Consider the following 21,184-nt stretch of genomic DNA (forward strand, 5'->3'; position numbering starts at 1 on the left):
TTTATAGGTTATGTCGTGTCTTTCTTCCCGTATATAACCTTTTTTATCGGCGCTTAAACGAATACAAACATTTTATTTATTTATTGCTGAATAATTTTAGTTTTTGCGAAAAACAGTGCGGCTTGGAATAATTTTTTTTTTTTTTAAGTTTTTTGGAATATTTGATGAATGAGCTGAACTCATGATTCTAAGCTGAAGTGATCAGGTTGATCGATAATGTAAATCGAACTGAGCGTTAGGAAGTTTCTAAGCAAAGCCGATCTGAGGGAGTTTGCTATATCTCCTTTCGGACGCCTCCCCAGGTGGTGGATAGAGGAACGCTCCACAGATCGCAATCAGTATAGAAATTCATAAGAGGAAGTCGGCCTTGAGCGAACATACTTTTAGAAAACTAACGCAAGAAATACCAGCGATGGTCTTAGAGTGGATCTCTCAAGGTTACAGGCGCAGAGGACGACCCGAAGGATATTGGCGAGGCAGCCTTCACTAGGAATTTTCTAGTAAAAATCTCACCACAACGCAAGTTAAACAAATAGCCAACGACAGAAGAAAGCGGAAATCATTGACTTTCGTATTTGCCGAAGCACTGAATATTTGTTACGAGAACCCAAATAATTGTTACATATTTGGAAAAAATATACGTATTTTGTATTTTGAAACCGATTGATATTTACAGTTGCTACAAAATCTATAAAATTTGACAAGTATTTTATATGTCAAAATTTTTTTCGTTTTCTAATTTGATATACATTTTTTTCAAGTGCCAAACAGTACTTATATTGAAGAATGATCACACTATCTATCTATTAATAATAATAATAATTTTTTGAAAAAAATGCGGTTTTACATGCGGTTTTTACATTGTGCCGGTCTTTATGAAAAAGTTGATAATTTTTAAATACAGGGTGGCTGATGAAAGCCGCTACTAAAAAAAAATTGAATAACTTTTTTTCTTTTTAAGTTATCTGTTCCATTTTTGTTTTAATTTGCAGATTGATCTTTAAAATTTATTAAAATGGATAACTGGGACACGCAAACAAGAATTTGGATAGTCCGCCGCTATCACGCACTGGAGTCCGTAGTTTTGGTACAGAGAGAGTACAGGCGGATGTTTGGCGGCGATCCCCCGAGCAGATGGACCATAATGAGACTGGTGAATAATTTTGCTGAGCAAGGAACAGTCGCAAGAAGGCCTTATCATCGAAACCCACCAGTTCGGACGGAGGAAACGATCGCTGCTGTAGCTGCAGCTATACAAAGCAATCCAAGGGTTTCAACAAGAAGCTTATCTGCTCAACTTGGTGTCAGCCGACAGTCTTTGCAAACAATAATGCACAAAGATTTGGACTTATTTCCCTACAAAATTCAAATGGTTAACAAACTGAATGCAGCAGACTTGCCGATTCGCTTGGAACTTTGCCAGAAGATCCTGCAAATGGTGGAAGAACACCAAAATATGTTAAACTGCCTTTTCATGTCTGATGAGGCCCATTTCGATTTAAACGGCAATGTGAACAAACAAAATTGTCGAATATGGAGTACTTCTAACCCACAGATACTCCACGAGACGGAATTGCATCCTCTTCGCGTGACAGTGTGGTGTGCGGTTTCTTCACGCTGTATTGTCGGGCCTTATTTTTTTGAAGAAAATGGTCACACCGTTACGGTTACTGGAGACCGTTATTTGAAAATGCTGAAAGAATTTTTCTATCCAGAACTACGCCGAAACAGAATTCCTTTCAACTCTGTGTGGTTTCAACAAGATGGGGCAACGTCTCACATAGCCCAAACTGTTACGACAGAGTTGCGACGAAAATTTCCCAATAAACTGATTTCAAGAAACTCCGAATTTCGTTGGCCCCCCAGGTCGCCTGACCTTACTGCACCTGACTTTTTCTTGTGGGGTTTATGTAAACAAGAAGTTTATAAAACAAAGCCAACAAATTTGGATGAACTAAAACAATCCATTCGGGCAACAATTGCGGCTATTCCTGCAATGAACAACTTTTTAATAAGATGCCGCACTTGTGTCAACGAGCATGGGGGGGCATTTAAATTCAATTATTTTTAAAACTAACTAAGCTACATTTAATAAAATTTAATGACCTTCAACTTGAAAAAAAATAAATGAATTCCATACACTAAAAAAAAAAGTTATTTGAGTTTCTTAATGTAGCAAAATTCATCAGCCACCCTGTAGTTGATTTTTTCCTTTGAAATCTTGAGTTACGTTTATAGTGAGGGCAAATCCACAAAAACGGTATGTATAAAAAAGAGCTAATTTTGCATTACAAGCTTGAAAGTAATTGAAAATAATGGATTTCTACATTAGCCTCGCTGTAATTTCGGAAAAGCAAATTAAACCCAGTCAGAAGAGAAAAGAAAAGCGCTAAAGGACACTTTAAAGTTTGGTATAGTTTAACAGCTCGGTTGCTAAAGCTCATTTTATTGACTAGATGAGAAATGAGCTAAAAGATTAAAAATTGTGGTAATATCAGTTGAAATTTATTTGCAATTTGTGAGAGTCAAATACCGGGAATTTCTCTGCGAGATTACTTTACTTTTCCTATAGGATATTACTTCAACTTTCGAGGATTCATTGATATTATCCGCCCACAATTCACTTACGTCATTTGATATTTTAGAAAAATAAGTAAACCAAACTATTTCGAGGCAATATCGCATGAGGGCGCATGTGAACCTATCTCCGACTTATTTGCCTTTATTCTAATACAAATAAACATTTCTTGCTCTAATAAAGAAATGAGTAGTAGGTATTACACATATAAGCAACCCGACATGTTGTTAAAATATTACATGTATATTTTCATCAAATTAAGTAACTCAGTAAAAAACTCGGGTATTAGTTGTAAGGAATCTTTTTTGTAAGCGAGTGGAGAAAGCTGTTTTTTACTTCAATTAATTTGATTTTATTTTTCTCATATCTTGCTATACTAATTTTTTGTCATTGAACGATGCCACAAGGGATAAAAAATTCAATTTAAAGAATCTAAATTTGGAGGAGAGGTATTTAAACTTTAAATATAATTTCCATTAGCAAACGAAAAAAAAAATCTGAAAAATTTTTATATTTAACAGTTTACATTTAGATAAATTCCAAGTGTTTACTTCTGAAACTAGTTTCTTTTTTAATAAAAATAAAACACTTTAATTATTCAAAAACCGTGAATTTTTTTTCCAAAGCCCAAGTCTTACTATTTACCTTTACCTAATTTTCCTCTTTTTCAGAGCAATTTTGGAATACTTCGCCTAAAACAGTGGTCATCTTTTAAGGCAAACAGCAAACCATCCAGGCTATTTCCTTTTATTTTTGTAAGGAAATAACGGCATAGATATTATAAAACGCCTTAAATTACATAGCGCATTGATGATCTGATGAAAATATCACTAGACGCACCACCTTGGGGCGGGCAAAGAAAATAAAGGGGTTCGCAAACAAAATGGATTTAAAGGAAGATCACTTTGTATCACCCTTTTGGAGATTTCGTACGGTTTTATACGATCAGACAATTGCTGTCTGTAGTTTCGGCTTGGTGTTGTCGTATTGAGTTGAAAAATAATAAAACCTGGTATTGCGTATACGACCACGATTTCTCGACCTAATTAGCACAGAAAGCAATTTTTTCGGAGAAGGAAGTATCAATAGTAGGAAGCACTGGAAGATCTGGAGATTTCCATGCTTTTGAAGCGAGCATCATATATTTACGACCTATGTATGAATTCCGGTTTCATAGGTATACAACTGGCATATGCACAACCAGGTGGTAAATGTGGTCTCTTACCACTGTTTAATCAGAGTTTGAATATTTTCTACCAGTAGTTGAAATTATGACTTGCATTACAAAAAATTTTTAAATAAATACAATAAAATAATCTTATTCCAGAAAATGCAATATAACTGACCGAAGTTCTCTTCAAGTAAAAAAATATTGGCTTTAATTTCCGTACCAGTAGTCGGCTACAGGAAGATACGTTTGTGTGTTCTAAAAACTCTTATCAATTTAAATTTATAGGTTTATCTTTGCTTCGGTTTTTTGATCAAATATTTTCGCATCTCACCTGCATATGGCGCTCTGGCTGTAGGCTGGTCCTTCGGTAACCGACAATGCCTGGCCCACTTGTGTCTGTGTGAGACCCAATGATAGGCGACGCAGCTTAAATGCTTTGGCAAATTCTTTAATCTCATCCAAATCGATGCCTTCAACGACATTTGTGGTCGCCTGATTAATGGTGGGCTCATCTAAAAGGTGAATAGAGGGAAAATTTACGTTACAGAGACTGAAGTGGAATGTTAAATAAAATATTTTAAAATCTATGCTAAGCTTAGAATAGATCGAGTAACTAATCAGCTTTTATTTTAAATTTTACAAAAGTACAAAATACAATACGAAATTTGTTATAACTAGGGCTGGCAAGTAGTCAAAATATTAAATAAGTTGCAGATATTTACTTATGCGCTTATATATCTGTGGACTTTTGGACAAAAGCACTTATCTGACTTTAGTCAGATGCACTTCAGTTTCCGCTTTTGGACCCATTAATCCGGATTTTAGGAGTTACGCAAATTTCCTATTTTAGTAGCACTTTTACTGTGATGATTTTTTGATATCTTATATGAATAATTAATTAATAGTTGAAATACGCCACTTAAACAAAAAAAATTATTGATTGATATGTAGGTAGAAATTGCTAACAGATTTAAGCTGTTTTGTCGTTAGTCCACAGATATATTGTTTACATCGATAGCATCACAATAATTGTGCTTGACTCCAAACTAAGTTAAAATTGTGGCGACTTTTAGGCAAGGTGTGGCAATATGAATACGACATTCGACATCTACGTTAATTTGCAATAATCAGCCGGGACAAATTGAAGCTTAGAGCAGCAGGAGAAGCTGCAACGAAAATCTACCTGACGCTCGACAGTTAGCCTTGAGTGCAATTTGCCGCAAGCGAATGAGACTTATAACCCCAAGCATTATAGCAGGCGCAGTAAGCCAATATTTTGCAAAACTCAATATGCCACGATGTAAGCCTGTGTATGAGTGTGTGCGTGTGAGTGAGGTGCTTTTCTTAGTACCATAGCCAAAGTTTTACGACTTTTAATAGGCGCACTGCGCTTTCCACCTTTTCGGCAGATGTCAAATTGAAGTTGCGAAGTAGCAGCTAATAATCTTTGACGAGAAAGGCTTGCGGATGCTGCTCGAAGTGTTGCAATGGTAATGCGACATGAGTGAGTGTGCAAACAAAAATCTTCGCTAAACATATGTGTAAGTGTGTAACGCTAAATGGATATGTTTGCAATTGCTGGTTAGCTGTTCGCAAACTCATAAAATATGAATTCTTTTTGGGCTTCAGTCTTCACTTACTGTTCGCTTGTTGTTACTTTATTGCTTTTGTTGCTTATAAATATTTGTTGGTGTTGTTATCCACACATGCGTGTGTAACTAAGTTTTTCAATGCACCCACTCGCTCTCACTAATGCTGGTGCATGCATGCCTTATAGAATATTCAAGTTTTTAGTCAATCAATGTTTTTCTCACTCTGAAATTGGATTTTCGTTTAAACTTTGTGAGTAGCGGATTTTGTGCGCAGCTTTTCAATTCTAAAGTTTTCAAGGCGGCGAAAATTTGCCGAAATTTGCTAATTAGTGTTACAAAGTTTGTTAAAATAACTGTAATTTGTATATGTTGCCAGGGGAATGCAGTATTTGATTTTAGGTTTTAATAAACAAAGACTTAAGGGACAGTTTTAGTAAATTTATGTACTTCAATGTTTTCCAATTAGTTTGATGAAATTTAATAGCAACTCCAATTTGAAAAAGTTTTAAGCATTGAGCTACATTTTTTTTTATATTATTATTTATGTTATAAAATTAGTTAGTGAAATAAGCAAGGCCTTTAATAATAACTTCGGATGATACTGAGGTAACCAACTTGGATTCCTTATCTTGGCCGTTTGCTGCGTTCTGGAAACTCTATGAAAAACCCCAATGCTAGCGTTGCGCCATATTACATTTTTATATAACAATAGGCGGCCGGCTTAGCCAAATGGGTTGGGTCGTGACTACCAATCGGAAGCGCTCGGGCATAAAATACCCAATGATAGAGCAATTTTTTTCTAGTAGCGGTCGGCCCTCGGCAGGCAATGGCAAACCTCCGAGCGCATTTTGGACATGAAAAAGCTCCTCACAAAGAACCAAGGAAAAAATAAGTTTGACAAAATTGTTAGTTCTGACAAAGTTTTCTATTTAAGTAGAAGCGAACGTAAATCCGCTGAAAGATTTGTAATTGAAGACTTATTATTCCCGCAAATCCTAACGAATACCAAAAAAGCGACAAGCATGTCACTTTTTAATCTAGAATTGAGAAATAACAAGTCTTTCATATATCTATATGACTTAAACGTCAAAAGCGGTGTGACTAAGGATCGTCCTTGTGAATTATGTCCGGCCAAGCACTATCAGTTGAGCAGGAATGCCATTGCAACAACAATAACATTCGACTAAGGCTAATATCTTAAAGCGTTCAAACCGTGCACCTTGCACCTTAGACGTTGAAGGCCCTGACTATATTAAGTCTAATAGGGTTCACCGGCAATCGAAAAGTTATTTTTTAGAATTGTGCTTATTATAGCAACATGGAACCGAATTGATTGAATATTTTTGAGTAGAAGTTATTCCAGTGTTGCAGATTGACATACCATCGTAATATCTCAGACCAAAGTAGGTTCTGGAGAAGTTCAAAAAAATATATCGAGTGAAGGGGCAATTTCCAATGTTACTATATTTTTTTATATGCTTATATGTGCTCGTATATTGGGGTGGCCAAAAACAAAAAGAAAAAAAAAACATTTTTTTCTTCATGCTTTTAATTTCCCCCACAAATGTTCAAAAATGAGAATAAAAGCGAAGAGCTATACTAAAAAATAGTAATAAATAATTTTAAGCAATTTAGTTAATAAACCCTGACCCCTTCAAATTAAAAAAAAAAAATTTATTAAAAAACCAAAATATTTATCTCTTTTTTTGTTTTGGTATAATTTTTGGACATCTGTGAATAGAAATTAAAGGAGGAATTTAAATAATATCGATCTGTACGATCTGTGTCACTTTGTACAAAATTTACGGAAAAGTGCATTTTTGTCATAATAAAATTTCGTCAGTCTGTTTAATTTGCTGTAGTAGGGGCTTTCTCACGACTACGCAGGTAAAGAACTAAAGCAGCTCATTACACATTTTCATGTGGGCTCCTAGGAACGACAGGCAAACAAGAAACAAATAACCCCAACTTTGTTAAATGCAATCGAAAGCTCTGGTTATGGAATGAACCAAGAAGAAGAATACTCCAATTGCATGGTTTGTAGTTTGACTGTGGTTAGGTAATTCAAAATTTTAGTATATCATCGAACGCTTCAATTTCTACTACTAACAAGTTCTAATAAAAGGACATTCAAAACATAAATTAGCAACGACGGGAAAAGCAAACACACATATGCACATATCTAATGAAAAGTCATACCATGGCTTATGCCTCAAATACGAGAATGTGGTCATACCAGACAAAAAACAACGAAAACGATGAAGAAACAAAAAGAAACGTAAAAAACTGGGGAATCATTACAGAAATGCTAGTGTTATGTTGCCACTAAATAAAGAATGAAAAGTGGAAACAAAAAGAAAAATCTGCTTAGTAGTTGGAGAGTTTGGTCAGCCAAAATTCAGTAGCACCTCCCCCAATTATCGAGAGTATTTGAATTTTAACCTTTTTTATTGGTCACAAGTGTTGAAAATGAGCAGAGTGCAAGCCAGCAAAAATGTGAATGAGAAGGTGGAAAAAGTGATGGCTTTGGCAAAACCCTGTAGTGAAATCTGACTGTGTTAAAAAGGGAATGATTTTGTACAATATATGGAAGATGATGCGCACAGCTCAGTGAAAATAAAAATGGCCAAAAATTAAACCGAGTTTTGGGTTACTTGAAACTTGCACTAACATTTCTAACTACAAAGTTTGAAACTTGCTGAATTTTTATAAATTTGGTGCCAAGTTTAAAACTGTGTTATATGGTTTTTTTTATAGTGTGAACCATATTTTTATAAAAAAGAAATAAGTGAGCAAATAGAACTTGTGAATATGTGGCGTAGACCTTTTTTGACGCTGACAGTAAGGACCTTTTATCCTTACCACTATAGGACTATACTAACACTAGTCCGCCGTGGGCTGGCAATAGTGCATTTTTAATTGTAGAAAATGCGCTGCATTCATTTTATTGTGGAAATCGTCACATAGTATATAATCGTTATATGTACTTGTATATTAAATAGTATTTTAACATAATTGTAAAGGTTCAGCTGTCGCAGTCGCATTTTGCATTCCTTTGGCAACAGTCTCGAAATGGGTAGCATAGTTATAGTTGCAGTTTTTACTACAGGGATGGATTTTTGTCGGGTGAATTTGCTAATAAATCAGAAATTGGGTGAATATAAAAAATTGGGTATGCATCAAAAAATTGCGCTTATAAAAATGTGTAAGTAACTGTATGTGGAATGTGCTATTCTATGATGCAGATTTTTGGTGCTGCGATATTTGCACGTTTTTAATTTCTGTTTTTTATTGTAAGCGAAGTGGTAAATTTGCAAAAAAAACAATAACAACAGAACTCTTTATTCTTACACAACATACATAGTTAGAAAATTAAGCAATCAGCGCTAGTGGAACACCGATTGGGAGTAGTGAGGCACATAGAAGGAGGGGAATAGTGCAGGGGCAGTGCTAAGGTGTGGTTGTAATTTATGAGTGCCAAATATGCATTTATGTATGATTGCATATCAAGTATATGCTCTCCGTGTATGTGCAGGAAAATTCGCTGCAAAAGTGCAAATATCTACTCATCTATGCATGCAAAGAATGCATGTGAGAGTGCGCAATGTATGAATGTAGCTATGCACAAAATTTGCTTTTAATTGGATGAATAATTGGATACTTTTTGCAGATTTTTTTTGCCAATTAATGGTGAATATTTCAGTACATTACTGCTTACTCATACTTTTTTTTTTTATTAGTTAAGAGTAAAATGAGTTGATTGGTGAATTGAAGTGACATGAAAGGAAAAAGGTCTTTAATTTGGTATAGCAACACATAAGAAATTATGCTATATCTTTGTTAGATATGAAATGAGGAAATTATAAAAGAAATCATGAGGAGAGGAGAATAAATCGTTGTATGTTGTATCAGATAAAAACACCAAGTGTATACTTATGAAACAGAAATATGCAGGGAGATGGCGATATCTACAGGTGCATAAGTTTTGGAAACTTTTATATTTTTGATATCTGCTAATAAAATTCAATTCAATACAATATAAGACTTTTCCAGTATTAACTATGCGGAACATTGTGACTGACAATGACAATATTTGCTTGCCAGAAAAATTGAAAAAATAATAACCCTACTTATCAAAAACAAAAAGGAAACAGCTAAGAAATCTACATATATATTATTATATATGAGAAAATATTCGAATCTCGAAAACTTATGGTGATACATTTTATGAATTTTAGCTCTTGTGTGAGATGCTTATACAACATAAAATATAAATCCTTTCTGCACGCTTCAGCGAATTACTGGTGGTGAAAAGAAGTTATATTTTAAGAATCCCAAAATTAAGCAGGTCGTATGTTTGTCCTGGTTCACCCGTCCCATTAGTGCAAACGTTGACAAAATTAACTTCACAGGGTTTATCTAATCGAATCGAACTGAATCGAGTTTACTTCAAAAATACACAGACTATCAAAAGAGGAAGCAGTAAGGGATTATAGATGAGGATAATCATCAAAACGAGCAAAATATGTCAAGCAAATGATAGAGGCGCTTCTGGTTTGCTCAGCAGACTTGGATTCATCTGAATACCAGTTGCTTTCATCGGTGGAATAACTATTTGCAGATTCCACTTCATTTCATAGAAAAACGTAAACAAAAATTGTTCAAAGAATTGTTCGGGACAAAGTAAAACCAACTTTTGCAATGAGGTACCTACAGTTTTATACTGCCTTTGAATGGCAAATGGTTTTAATGAGCAGCTTTTTCAAGGCAGAAATACACTTAGCGACAAACCTGCTATTGACTGCGTTTAGAAAAGCTTCTCCTAACATTTGATGTCTACTGTGATAGATATATGGTAGAGCCCGAGGCAACCGAATGATAGTCATGCATAAACCCATTCGGCTATGGCGACTTCTTTAAATAATTGGGTAAAATATTTTCTATCACTGAAAATAATGATAAAAAATGTGTATTCTTTCATAGACTTGCCAATTTCAATAACTACGCGTGTTGATTTAAATTAAAAAAAAGAAACCACATAAAAAACGCGCAGGTGTTCTGAAGAATTTAACTATGCATGCAAAACGCAGCAAGCAACTTAAGTATCGCAGAATGTTTTGTCTTAAATTAAATTTTCCTGTATTGCAGAGCAAAAGCTGCGTTTCGCCAAACTTTCTGAAAATAATTTATCGCCAAAGTGCATCAAATATTCCGGCGGCGGCGAACGTTGAGCGACCACCGCTCTCTACTTCTTCGCCCAGCAAAGCCTCGAAGACGTTTTTAAATGTAACGCATAATTCATGCAACACGCGCCATGCCGCAATAACTACTAGAACAACAACAATAGCTGCTACTTGCGGCGCACAATGTTTGCCTTAATTACTCCTAATTGACGCTTACAAAACTTGAGCGCGTCATGGAAAGTCACACCACCAACACCAACACGAACACGCGCACTAGCATCAGCACTCTCGCATTCGCTATGCGGCGGGGAGCCGAAGGACTACACTTTAAGTTGCGCTCCTTTACTTTCTGCATTTGTTTTGCATTCAAGTGGAATGAGTTTGTTTTTGCATTTAATGACACATTTCACTTGCAAACTAAGCGTAGTAATAATGACAACAACAATAGCAGCAGAAACTTAGAATAACAACTACCTACTTTGTACTTGTATTATTGTTGCCGCTGCACAAGCTCCAATTTCCCACTATTGCCACTTGTATACTCGTTTTATTGTTTTTGTTGTTGCCATTGATGCTACTAATGTTGCCATAATACGAAGCGAATGGCATGTCAGTCTCCGACAAGTGTCGCTGTTGCATGCAACGCGGCAAATAAACACAAGCAGGCAGCCAGTTGTTGCTTAATTACTGCGCAGCGCGGCAGCAACAGCAACCAGAGAAACAATATACAAGCGCAGCAGCGTTAGTTTTTAGGGCTGGGAATATCGAGGTTGAGAAGACAATATGATGCTTTGCATAATGCTCCTACTTTTCTATTAATAAATAAATCAAACTGCACTCATCGACTTGCAAGAGACTTACATAAGTATATCCTTGCTGTTGAAGGAAAGTGGGGATTACAATAAAAATGTTACGAGTGGTATTGTGGCTGTGTGGGGGGGGGGGGAGGATTATGGCTCTTATGAATAACAGACCTCTCATCTGTTTAAAATCAGAAAGAGGTTCAACAACTTTCTTGAAAATTTCAGCTATTTCGCTTGCCTTTTGAAGGATATTTCTTAGCAAAATACGAGGCTCTTCTGAAGAGCAGAGCTCTACCCTCTCTCAAGGGTAGCATTTTTAGGCAGTTAGCACCGCATTTTTCACAACTTCGTACAGATCTCACCTACCTACCCACTGTGAAATCGAAAAACTGGGACATGCTGACCTCTAGCTTTCTTCTACAAAAATGGTATACTCGTGATCTACTATAACAATCTCAAAATGAATGGATTGAAACCAATTATTTTGTTTTAAATTGTACCATCGTTCCTCCTTTTGAATATGTAAAAATTTTCAGAAATGCGAAATCGAGAAAATGCAAAGGGAAGAAAATATGCTATAATTTCTGAACTTGCCAGCAAATGCTATTTTGAACTAAATTGGTGATTGAGGAGTAAAGCCCTTCCTCTACGTGAAAACATCGTACGTAAAAAAATTTAAAACAAAGCGAACTGAATAAATAAGCAGAGGCTCCCTCATCTCGAAGGAATGAATGCAAGCACTCCAGCTGTGGAAGTATTGGATGCGGTTTCTACAGGAGGTGGCAGAAGAAGATCCATTGAAATAAAGGACTAGTGTGCTTTGTTGAATTTATCATAAAATGCTTTGGCGGTTAGTGAGCGGAAAAAGAAGAAAAATAAACCGAAGAGGAAGTAAAAGCAGAAGTAGAATGAGACATTCTCTAATGACATTCCTTAATATTGGATAATATTTACAATTTAATGTAAACAGTTGTATGAAATTCTTCGTCTGCCCTATTGGGTTATCTTAGGAACGCTCTCTCTCCGCTTAACGCATTAGTCACAACACTTAATATTCCTTTGGTACAATTAACGCATAAATTACGCATCGTTGCAATTCATACTCTGCTTGCAGCCTCCTTTCACTTCACAAAAAGTTTTCTTCCAAATTTACTTTCCTTACTGTGTCGCTGCGACAGTTGGTATCATTTGGCTGCTGCTGACACACCTGCCTTTAATAATGTCATGCAATTATCACGATTACTTGTAATTAAGAGTTCATAAAGGTGGGAGAAGAAGGCAATTTTCAGCAGAAAATAAAGTTTGGTATTCAACAAGTAGAGACTACTAAAAGAACGAGGGGACATTTTACTCTTCCACCCTCTGTACTGAAATGGTACGCTACTACATGAAAATTTATATCAAGACCGGCTTTGTTTGTTACAAAATTCATTGAAGGTAAAGGAACTAATCCATTTTGATGCGTTCGGTATTCCAAATCGAAATAAAGCCTTTTTTTACCATCTTTGATAATTCTTAAGTGCCCAGATGATAGAACAACGCGTTAAAATTGTTGAAACTTTTTTGAAAATGGGCGATCTTTAAGAAGAACATTTCGCAAATTTCTTACTTCTTTTGGAGGAAATAATCGTCCAAATGGGTCGACAATTCAAAGGTTGGTAAACAATTTTTTTAACTTGTTCTGCCGAGGATAGAAAAAGAAAAGGCAGGCCAAGTACTGGACGTTCTGTTGAGAATATTACTGCTGTAGCGCAAAGTGTTGCTGAACAACCTTCAACATCGGCATCTTGACATTCTAAATTATTAGTAATTCCTGAATCGATTGTATGGTGGATTTACAAGTAAAAGTCTTGCTCTTGATGGGCATTCATTTAAATGTTGTAGTTTTTCACATATAATTGTTAAGCGTTTGAATAAAAGTGAATAGTGAAATCTGAAAAAATTAAAATTTCTACATGTTTTATTTTAAAACAGCATCTAGGCACGTCTTTTGAACGACCCTTTATATCCGTATTGCCTTGTGCATGAACTCGCAGTTAAAAAATAACGTACAATTTTAAATTTTAAATGAAAAAAAAATTGTAATAATAACAATTCAACTTATTTCCACTTATAAACTTTCCCTACTTACTATATAACATAAGACATATCGGGAAATTTATTTGGCAGCCATTTCGCTTTCCTTCATCCAAACTAACTTTTGCCCCCCCCCCCCCCTCCCCCCCCCAAATTTATGATTTCCCAATATGTCCATTATTTCGATTAATTATTTAAAGTAAGAAAAAGAATCGATCTTTACTCACTCGGTGAATCCATTAGAAGATCGTGTGCACCGCTGGAACCCTCTGTGCCATTGGGTGATAGCTGTAAAGGTGGTTCTCCATGACCGCTGCCGCTGGCACGATCGCGTTCGCGTTCACGCTCTCTTTCTCTCTCGCGCTCTCTTTCTCTTTCTCGATCCCGCTCGCGATCTCGTTCGCGTTCACGTTGTAGTACTGAGCTGGTTGTCGGACTGTGCTTCATGGGGTGCATGCCATGATGGGGATGATGCACCAAATGCGAGGCGGATGAGGTGTTTATGCCCAACGCCGACGAGCTGGGACCTGGCGATGTAGGCGAGGCAGAGGAAGCACGTATGGCGGTCGCTGATGGGGGACCTAATGATTTTGTTATGGTCAATTCACCATTCGCGGAGGCGGAGAGTCTGCAAAGAGCATAGAAGGAGATTAAGAAAAAACAAACATCGCACGTTTTGGTTGTTTAAATGAATTTATAGTTGCTTAATTGTTTTTTTTTTAATACGTATACATGTTTCTGTTTCAGTTATGGATGTCGTAAGTTTCAATAAAGTGCTTTTTGCATGGTACTCGGCCATTAAAAGTTTGCGAGTAGCACCCTTAGGTGTATATGTACCAGTTTTCCTCTTTTCCGAAGTCTAATTAGCGAGTCGTAGCCTTACTTCACGTCTCTCAGCCATTGTTCTGCGCTTCTTCATATTGTTGTTATTGTAAAGTATCATATCATGCAACAAAATATTCTCTGTGCTTACCTATTAATGCTATTGAGCATGTTAGCCGCTGCAGATGTCGCAGACGAGGATGGTCCAACGCCCATTCCTATCGTTGTGCCGACAACTCCTCCGTTGCCACTAACACCAATACCCAACGGAGATGTTCTCAATCCGCCGCCATTTCCTAGGAAATCTCGTTCGTGCGGTGAACTCATATTGTGTGCATGTTGACCGTGCTGCTGTTGTTGTTGTTGCTGCTGATGTTGATGATGATGCAAGTGTGTTATGGCCGCCACCGCCGCTGTTGAGGAAGGTGATGGTGAGTGGGTGCGGAACAATTGACCAGCAGTGCCTCGCAAAGGAGATGAATAGCCTCTTTCGTTGGATGTCGTTGACGTTGAAGATGACAATACGCCGGTGGCCGATGACGCGGAAGCCGAACTTGTTGCGACGCCTGACGAGAGCGAATGCGGATGATGGTGTAGATTGTGATGGGGCTGATGATGACTTGGATGATGCAGGTGTGAGTGATGCCCGTGTTGGTGATGCTGATTGCCACTTGCGGATACTGAGGCGGATGCTATTGACGCCGATGCATTAACTGAGGATGGGTTGGAGGAGGAAGAACTGAGAGCATTAGCTACGGAGGAGGAATTACGACCAGTGGCTGTCAATTGTATTGAGCTGGAGCCGGAGCCGAGTGTCGGTGAAGAAGAACGTCTCAAATGCTCGCGTTCACGTTCCCTTTCACGTTTTATAGAATGTTGACTGAGATTGATGCTACCACACACACCAGCACCGGGTCCATTGTTGAGCGAGCCACCGCTACGATTTGGACTGCGTTTGGCAAGGGTTTCGGTGCGTTCGCAGCGCTCACGCTCACGTTCCCTTTCTCTGTCCCGATCGCGGTCGCGCTCCCTTTCTCGGTCTCTTTCCCTCTCCCTCTCCCTCTCCCTCTCTCTATCTCTATCTCTGTCTCTATCACGGTCGCGTAACGTCATTGTACACATCGAGGTGGACGAGTTTGGGCGCGGCGACGGTGTTGTGCTAGGCTGGTGACCCGGTCCTAACCCACTACTGCGATGGTGGAAATGGTGGTGATGCGCACTAAGTCCAGGCGGAGGTGATGCGCTAACATCCTGTGGCATATTCATTGAATTTATCGAAGAGGATGAGCCTGCTGACTTGCCAATTTCCCGGTTTGGTGAGGGGAGCTCATCTACCGGATGCCGCAGCGAGTGATGATGTGCGCCACCACGATGGGAATGCGGGTGCAGCGTGTGATGATGATGATGACGCGGCGACGTTTCTTGTTTGATATGCAACTGTTGTTGCAGATGGAAGGCGGCAGCTGCGGCCGCAGCCGCGGCTGCAGCGGCGGCTTTTGTACTAGACGACGAACTAGAAGTGCCTGTGCGTTCTCCTCCACCGCTAATGCTATGCGGCGGTGGCGAGCTGGGTGGTGAATGGCCACGTTCAGTGTTACGCGCTGCTACTGCAGCGGCTGCAGCAGCTAAATGCAAATCATTCGACAAGGAGTGCGAATGGGCGGCAAGGTGGTGGTGCGGCGGTGGTGGTAGGTGGGCGAGATGTGGCGGTGGCGCTGCCGATTGTTGATCAGCGCGTTGCTGCTGCGCCTGATGCATTGCATGATGTGATGCTTGTGGCGATGCATGCAAGTGATGGTTAGCTGCGGCGGCAGCAAACAATTCCGGATGCAGCGCGGCCAATAACTGCTGAACGCTACTCGAGAACAAGTTTGGCTTGAGTAAATTCGTTGGGGTTTGCGCAAGTTGGGGTAGTGTTGAGGCATGTTGTAAAGCGGCAAGCGCTGGTGGTAGCGGAGGTGGCAAAAGCGCTTGTTGCTGCTGCTGGTGTTGCTGGAATGATGCGAAGGCACCGAAGTTTTGCAAAAACTGCTCATTTGTGTTGATCTGCGGACTGACTGGAATTGTGAGAATGGTCTGTACGGCAATGCCTGAGGAAGGGAAACAATTTATGAGCATTTATAAACTATTTCATATACTTGGCAAAAAATACATTACATTAAAGGTAAGAATATCTACTTTAAATGGGAATGTGCTACGTATTATTAGATAGCCGCGGTACATTGATCATCCCGGCATTGCGTTTGTTGCTTTAATGTAAGTCAATTTAATCCACTTTATTCACATATGCTACACATTGCACAAACATGCCCCAAACGTATTCAGTTTCCCCCCTTCGACTACTAACTAAAGGGCTTAGAAGGCCTTAACTTACCTTGCGCCGTTGGTATGAGCAGTTGCGCCCCCTGCACGCCTTGTACCAGCTGACCCGATGCGAGTATCAATTGCGGCATTTGAGCGCTGTTTGCTGGCGTCGACAAAGCCGGCGGAGGTGATGCGGTGGCTGCTGCACCAGCTGCTGCTGCGGCCGCCGCAGCTGCCGCAGCCGAATTCAACACATTTGCCAACGTGTTCTGAGCCATTGTCTGCGCCTGCACCGAATTCGAGTTGGGTGATGTAGTGCCGGGGTTATCTTGACCGTTGCCACAATTGCCAGCATGCGACATGACTTTGTTATTATTATTAGATGCCGCTGCGGCAGCCGCGGCTGCAGCTAAAACATTCGAAGCGGAAAGAGCACTGGGGGAACAAGGTGCGCTATGTGGGCCAGTGGCGGTGGCTCCAACTGGTGGTAAGCAGCCACTAAGGCCACTACAGCCATTCGTACTGGACCCAACAGTCAAATTGAGTGGTGAATTAAGTGCTGCTGCTGCTGCCGCTGAAGCGCTGATACCTGCAGCTAATCCCTGAAGACTTGCTAATGCTGCAGCCGTCGCCGGTGTGACATTCTGCCCCACACTGACCGGTGTTGCAGTGCCATCGGGTGGCGTATGTAGATGAGGATGCTGCGAGTGAAGGTGGTGGTGATGATGGTGAATGCCATTGCCACCGGTTGAGTGTTGCAGGTGATGGTGTTGCTGCTGCTGTTGTTGTTGTTGTTGCTGCTGCTGCTGGAGCGTGGCTAAATTTTGTAATTTTTGTAAATTTATCATGTCTTGCACTGCAGAGTGTACGGTTACGGTGAGTGCATTGTTGTTGTTGTTGGGTTTCATGAGTATTTTTTTATTTTGTTTTTATATTTTTGTTTTTGACAATAAAGGTGAATGTGGTGGCCAATGTGCAGTGGTAAAGCAGAGCGGTGTTTGTGGAGTAAGGGAGTAAAAATGAGACAAGTTGCAAGTTATTAGTAAAATTTTGTGGGTCTCGCTTTGATGAGTTAAATGCTGTGTCCTGTGTCCAGTGTCCTGTGCACAATGTCCTTTCTGTGTGCTATTGCATGGATATCCTGCTTGTAAGTTGTCTATTCGCTTTGCCAGTAAATATGTTGATGTGTTTTGAATGTGTTAGTGCATGATGACTCTCTGTTTTGTCGATTAGTTGAACAGTTATGGGGATTCCCTAAACGCTTATAGGAGAATCGAGTTAATTGAAACTACTAAGGGGTTCAAATTAAATGGAACACGATAATGTTCGCATTTCAGACAGGAGAAGTAGATGATGATTTCGAAAACTCTTTTGGAAAAAAAATGTTTGCTTAGGGGAAACGCGCAGATATGAGTAAAAATCTATTTTTTCCCGACGAGAATAGAAATCAATAACAGTGAACGAAAATTGTTGACCAAGCAATTATATCTCAGATGAAAGCTGGTACAGTCTTACGCCCAAAGAGAAACTTTAAGATTTAGCTGAAATACTAATATTTACAAAATGTAAAGTTCTCAAGTTCTCAATTTTCATCCAAGTTTTTCGTATTCAAAATTTACTGAGACCAAATATTACAAATTGTTAACTATGCGTGTATAGTCTGTGACAAATCTGGGTCTGGACGCACGCAATAACTACTCCTGGCGTGAATTTGAATTTTTAGAATCTTAGTTCCAAATAATCTTCTTAATCTAGAAAACTTGAATTATCCATTTTAAATACAATAGCAAAGTCGAAATGAAAATTTTGGATTTAAGGTGGGTTATTTTTCGTATTAATTATTATTACACTGTTTTAATAATATATATATATATAATAATAACACCGTTATAAAAGACAAACGCTCAAAACTCCTTGAGAAACTAGTTTTCGGAGTCGCATCGAATCGATTTTTTAGCTCTCATCCCGGATATGTGTTCATTGTGGTGAAGTAATTGGTGGATATTTTTCAGGTTTGATTCTGGATTTATTCCTGATTAGCTTATTTATTTTTTCTTTCTGTTATACTGTTTATGCATCTGTGGTTACATAGAAGCCGACCATGAAACGCTGAAACATCTTTTCTGCGAAAGTGTAGCTCTCGGAGAGCAAAGACTCACATACAAAAGTGATGTGACCTTAAATTCATTGGCCTTAAAAAAATAAAAAAAACCCTAAGCAACCTCCAATTATAGGCCCGAGGTCAAGAAAAATATACCATATTAGAGGTCACAGAGCACTTTAGGCCAATAGCAATTAAAATAACAATCTGTGGTTGACTTAAGAAAAATGTAATTAGTTATGCTTATTTCATTACTTTATATATAAGCGAAACTTCAGAGCGCCTAATTATATTTCTCAAAAAATATAAAGCGTTTTTCAGTAAGAGCGCTTCAACTTTTTTTTGAATAAAACACAAACGGTTTGACTTCTTTAACTACTTTTTTTTTTATTATCGAGTTTGAACATATACATTTAAGTATGAAATTCGATTTCTTTTGCATGACCACCACGCGCACGTTTTACGAAGTCCAATCGTTGAACCCAATTTTCGGCCGAAATTCCAGCAATTTCGCGTTCAATATTGGCTCTGAGCTCACAAATCGTCGCCGGCTTGTTACTGTAGACCAATGACTTCACATAACCCCAAAACGGGACGGCTTGTTAAATGGACCGTAAAATGGCCGTAATGCTCTTAAAGTAGCAGCAACAGAACGATTATTTTCATAAAAAATTTGCACAATTTGCAATCGTTGCTCAAGTGTGTAGCATTCCATGATGAAATGTATACTAATGAAGTTTACAAACGACAAGCGAAAAATAAAAAATATTGCGTCGTTCGCCCTCCCTATCGGAAAAAAGTTGAAGCGCACCTATTGAAAAACGTTTTATTAGCTTAACACGCTGGCTGCTGTATAACACATGTACAGTTACAATGCAGCTACAGCTTTTACTCAAAGGTATACTTTTCTACTTGAGCAGTTGTTTTCTGATATTGCAGATATATTTAAAATAAAATCTTATTTGTGAATTCATTGCATTGAGCGAATATGTTTAAAGGGCCATTTTTGAACATCAGAGCAAAAAATTAATGTCTTAAGCTTTTTTCATAAATAACAGTTATCTGGCTTTTTTTCTTGAACATTATTTTATGTACATTAAAAACCACAGCATATAAGATCAAGAAATCGTATCGCATCGATTCCCCACTTTTTACATGTCACTAACTAAAAAATTGTATGACTCTGAGACTTTGGCGTATAAAAATATCAGCACCAAGATCTTTTTCAACACCGATAAATTATATTAGCAGCCTTCTATTCTTCTTTTATTAAACTACAGTTATTTTTTTAACAAATCTACTTTTTATGTCTCCCATCAACTGTTAATTTTACGCCAAGTGCTATCCCGTATTGTATTGTTATTGTTGTAAACTGTGAGTTTGTGGGTAAGTGTAATTTTTTTTTAATTAGTTTAAATTTGGATTTCGATATGTACTCACTAGTTCCGTTCAAATGCGCTTGCGCTGCCGCTGCTGCTACCGCCAAAGCCGATGCTGAGGCTTTCGCCTGTTGTTCATGATCCTCAGCATCGGACAAATGATTGAGATGATCTCGTGCATCGCAATCCTCACCCACATCGGTATCGATTTGCATCGGCTGTGGCGAGGTGGGTGGCGACATTTCGTGTGATTCATGCGACTGATGCGAATGTGTATCATTGTGATTGGCCAGTGATGCAGCCTTAGCTAAACTTTGATAGAATTCCAACTCTTTGACGTGATCCTTGTCATAAGAGTTCTGATTGTGCAAGTCATGTAGGCTACTATTACTAATCGGTGAGTTAATTTTATGGCTGATGATCTCCTTGTCGTAGTCCTGCAGAGAGAAGAGAAGGTTTGTTAAAAATGTTTGAATGTTTTTGATAATTTATTATATTATCACACATAATTAGTAAAATGAATTATAAATATATATATTGGCATAAAGATCTGTTGTATGAAAGCATCCGGATATTCTGTCTCAAGCCCATACCCACAGCTGCCGAACTCATAGTCGGCTGGCGGTATTACTCATAGCGCATTATTCCCTGCAATAAATTTCATTGTTTGAAAATTGAAAAATAGAAAAATTTAAATTGAATCGCTGGCCATTGTCATCGAAACTAAAAAAAGAAAATATGTATCAATAGTCCATTCACTAACGCTTAGTCCGCCAACAGCGGCTAAGCCCAAATAACGTCAAACGCTGTACAGATGCATGCATATATCTGTGCGGCAGTCACATTTAATAGTCAGTTTTCAACAGCCAACATGTTTATTAGCAAGCAACATGCCGTATTAAGTGACTTTATTAAATTATATTTGTATTATGTAATTACACAATATGTTTGCTGGCACGCCGCTGATGCTGATGATGTGACGCGCAAATATATGCAAATATGAATTTTCGCCATGCAGAGTGCCAGTGCATTGAGATAACGGAAGTGCTGTTGCTGCTGCCACTCTAATTACGAATTTTCATAATTCCCTTAATAAGCATGAAACGTACAATAAGTGACTGCATGTTCGACATGTTACGAGTATATGGCAAGCTCGAGAATATCAGCTACAATAA

The 21,184-nt window shown here is 38.3% G+C and overlaps 1 protein-coding gene across 1 annotated transcript in view; it reads right to left on the bottom strand.

Annotated features, from left to right (window-relative positions):
• LOC129244406 (histone-lysine N-methyltransferase, H3 lysine-79 specific) overlaps window positions 1-21,184 on the bottom strand; it is a 35,607-nt gene that overhangs the window by 2,711 nt on the left and 11,712 nt on the right. Inside the window, exons 2-6 of the mRNA XM_054882026.1 lie at window positions 20,071-20,446; window positions 16,600-17,385; window positions 14,377-16,315; window positions 13,631-14,031; window positions 4,081-4,261 (exon numbers count right to left, since the gene is read on the bottom strand). Coding sequence (XP_054738001.1) covers window positions 4,081-4,261; window positions 13,631-14,031; window positions 14,377-16,315; window positions 16,600-17,385; window positions 20,071-20,446 — 3,683 coding nt within the window. The remainder of the gene's footprint in view (window positions 1-4,080; window positions 4,262-13,630; window positions 14,032-14,376; window positions 16,316-16,599; window positions 17,386-20,070; window positions 20,447-21,184) is intronic.

Source organism: Anastrepha obliqua, chromosome 4 (assembly GCF_027943255.1).
Source record: "Anastrepha obliqua isolate idAnaObli1 chromosome 4, idAnaObli1_1.0, whole genome shotgun sequence".
NCBI classification, from domain to species: domain Eukaryota; kingdom Metazoa; phylum Arthropoda; class Insecta; order Diptera; family Tephritidae; genus Anastrepha; species Anastrepha obliqua.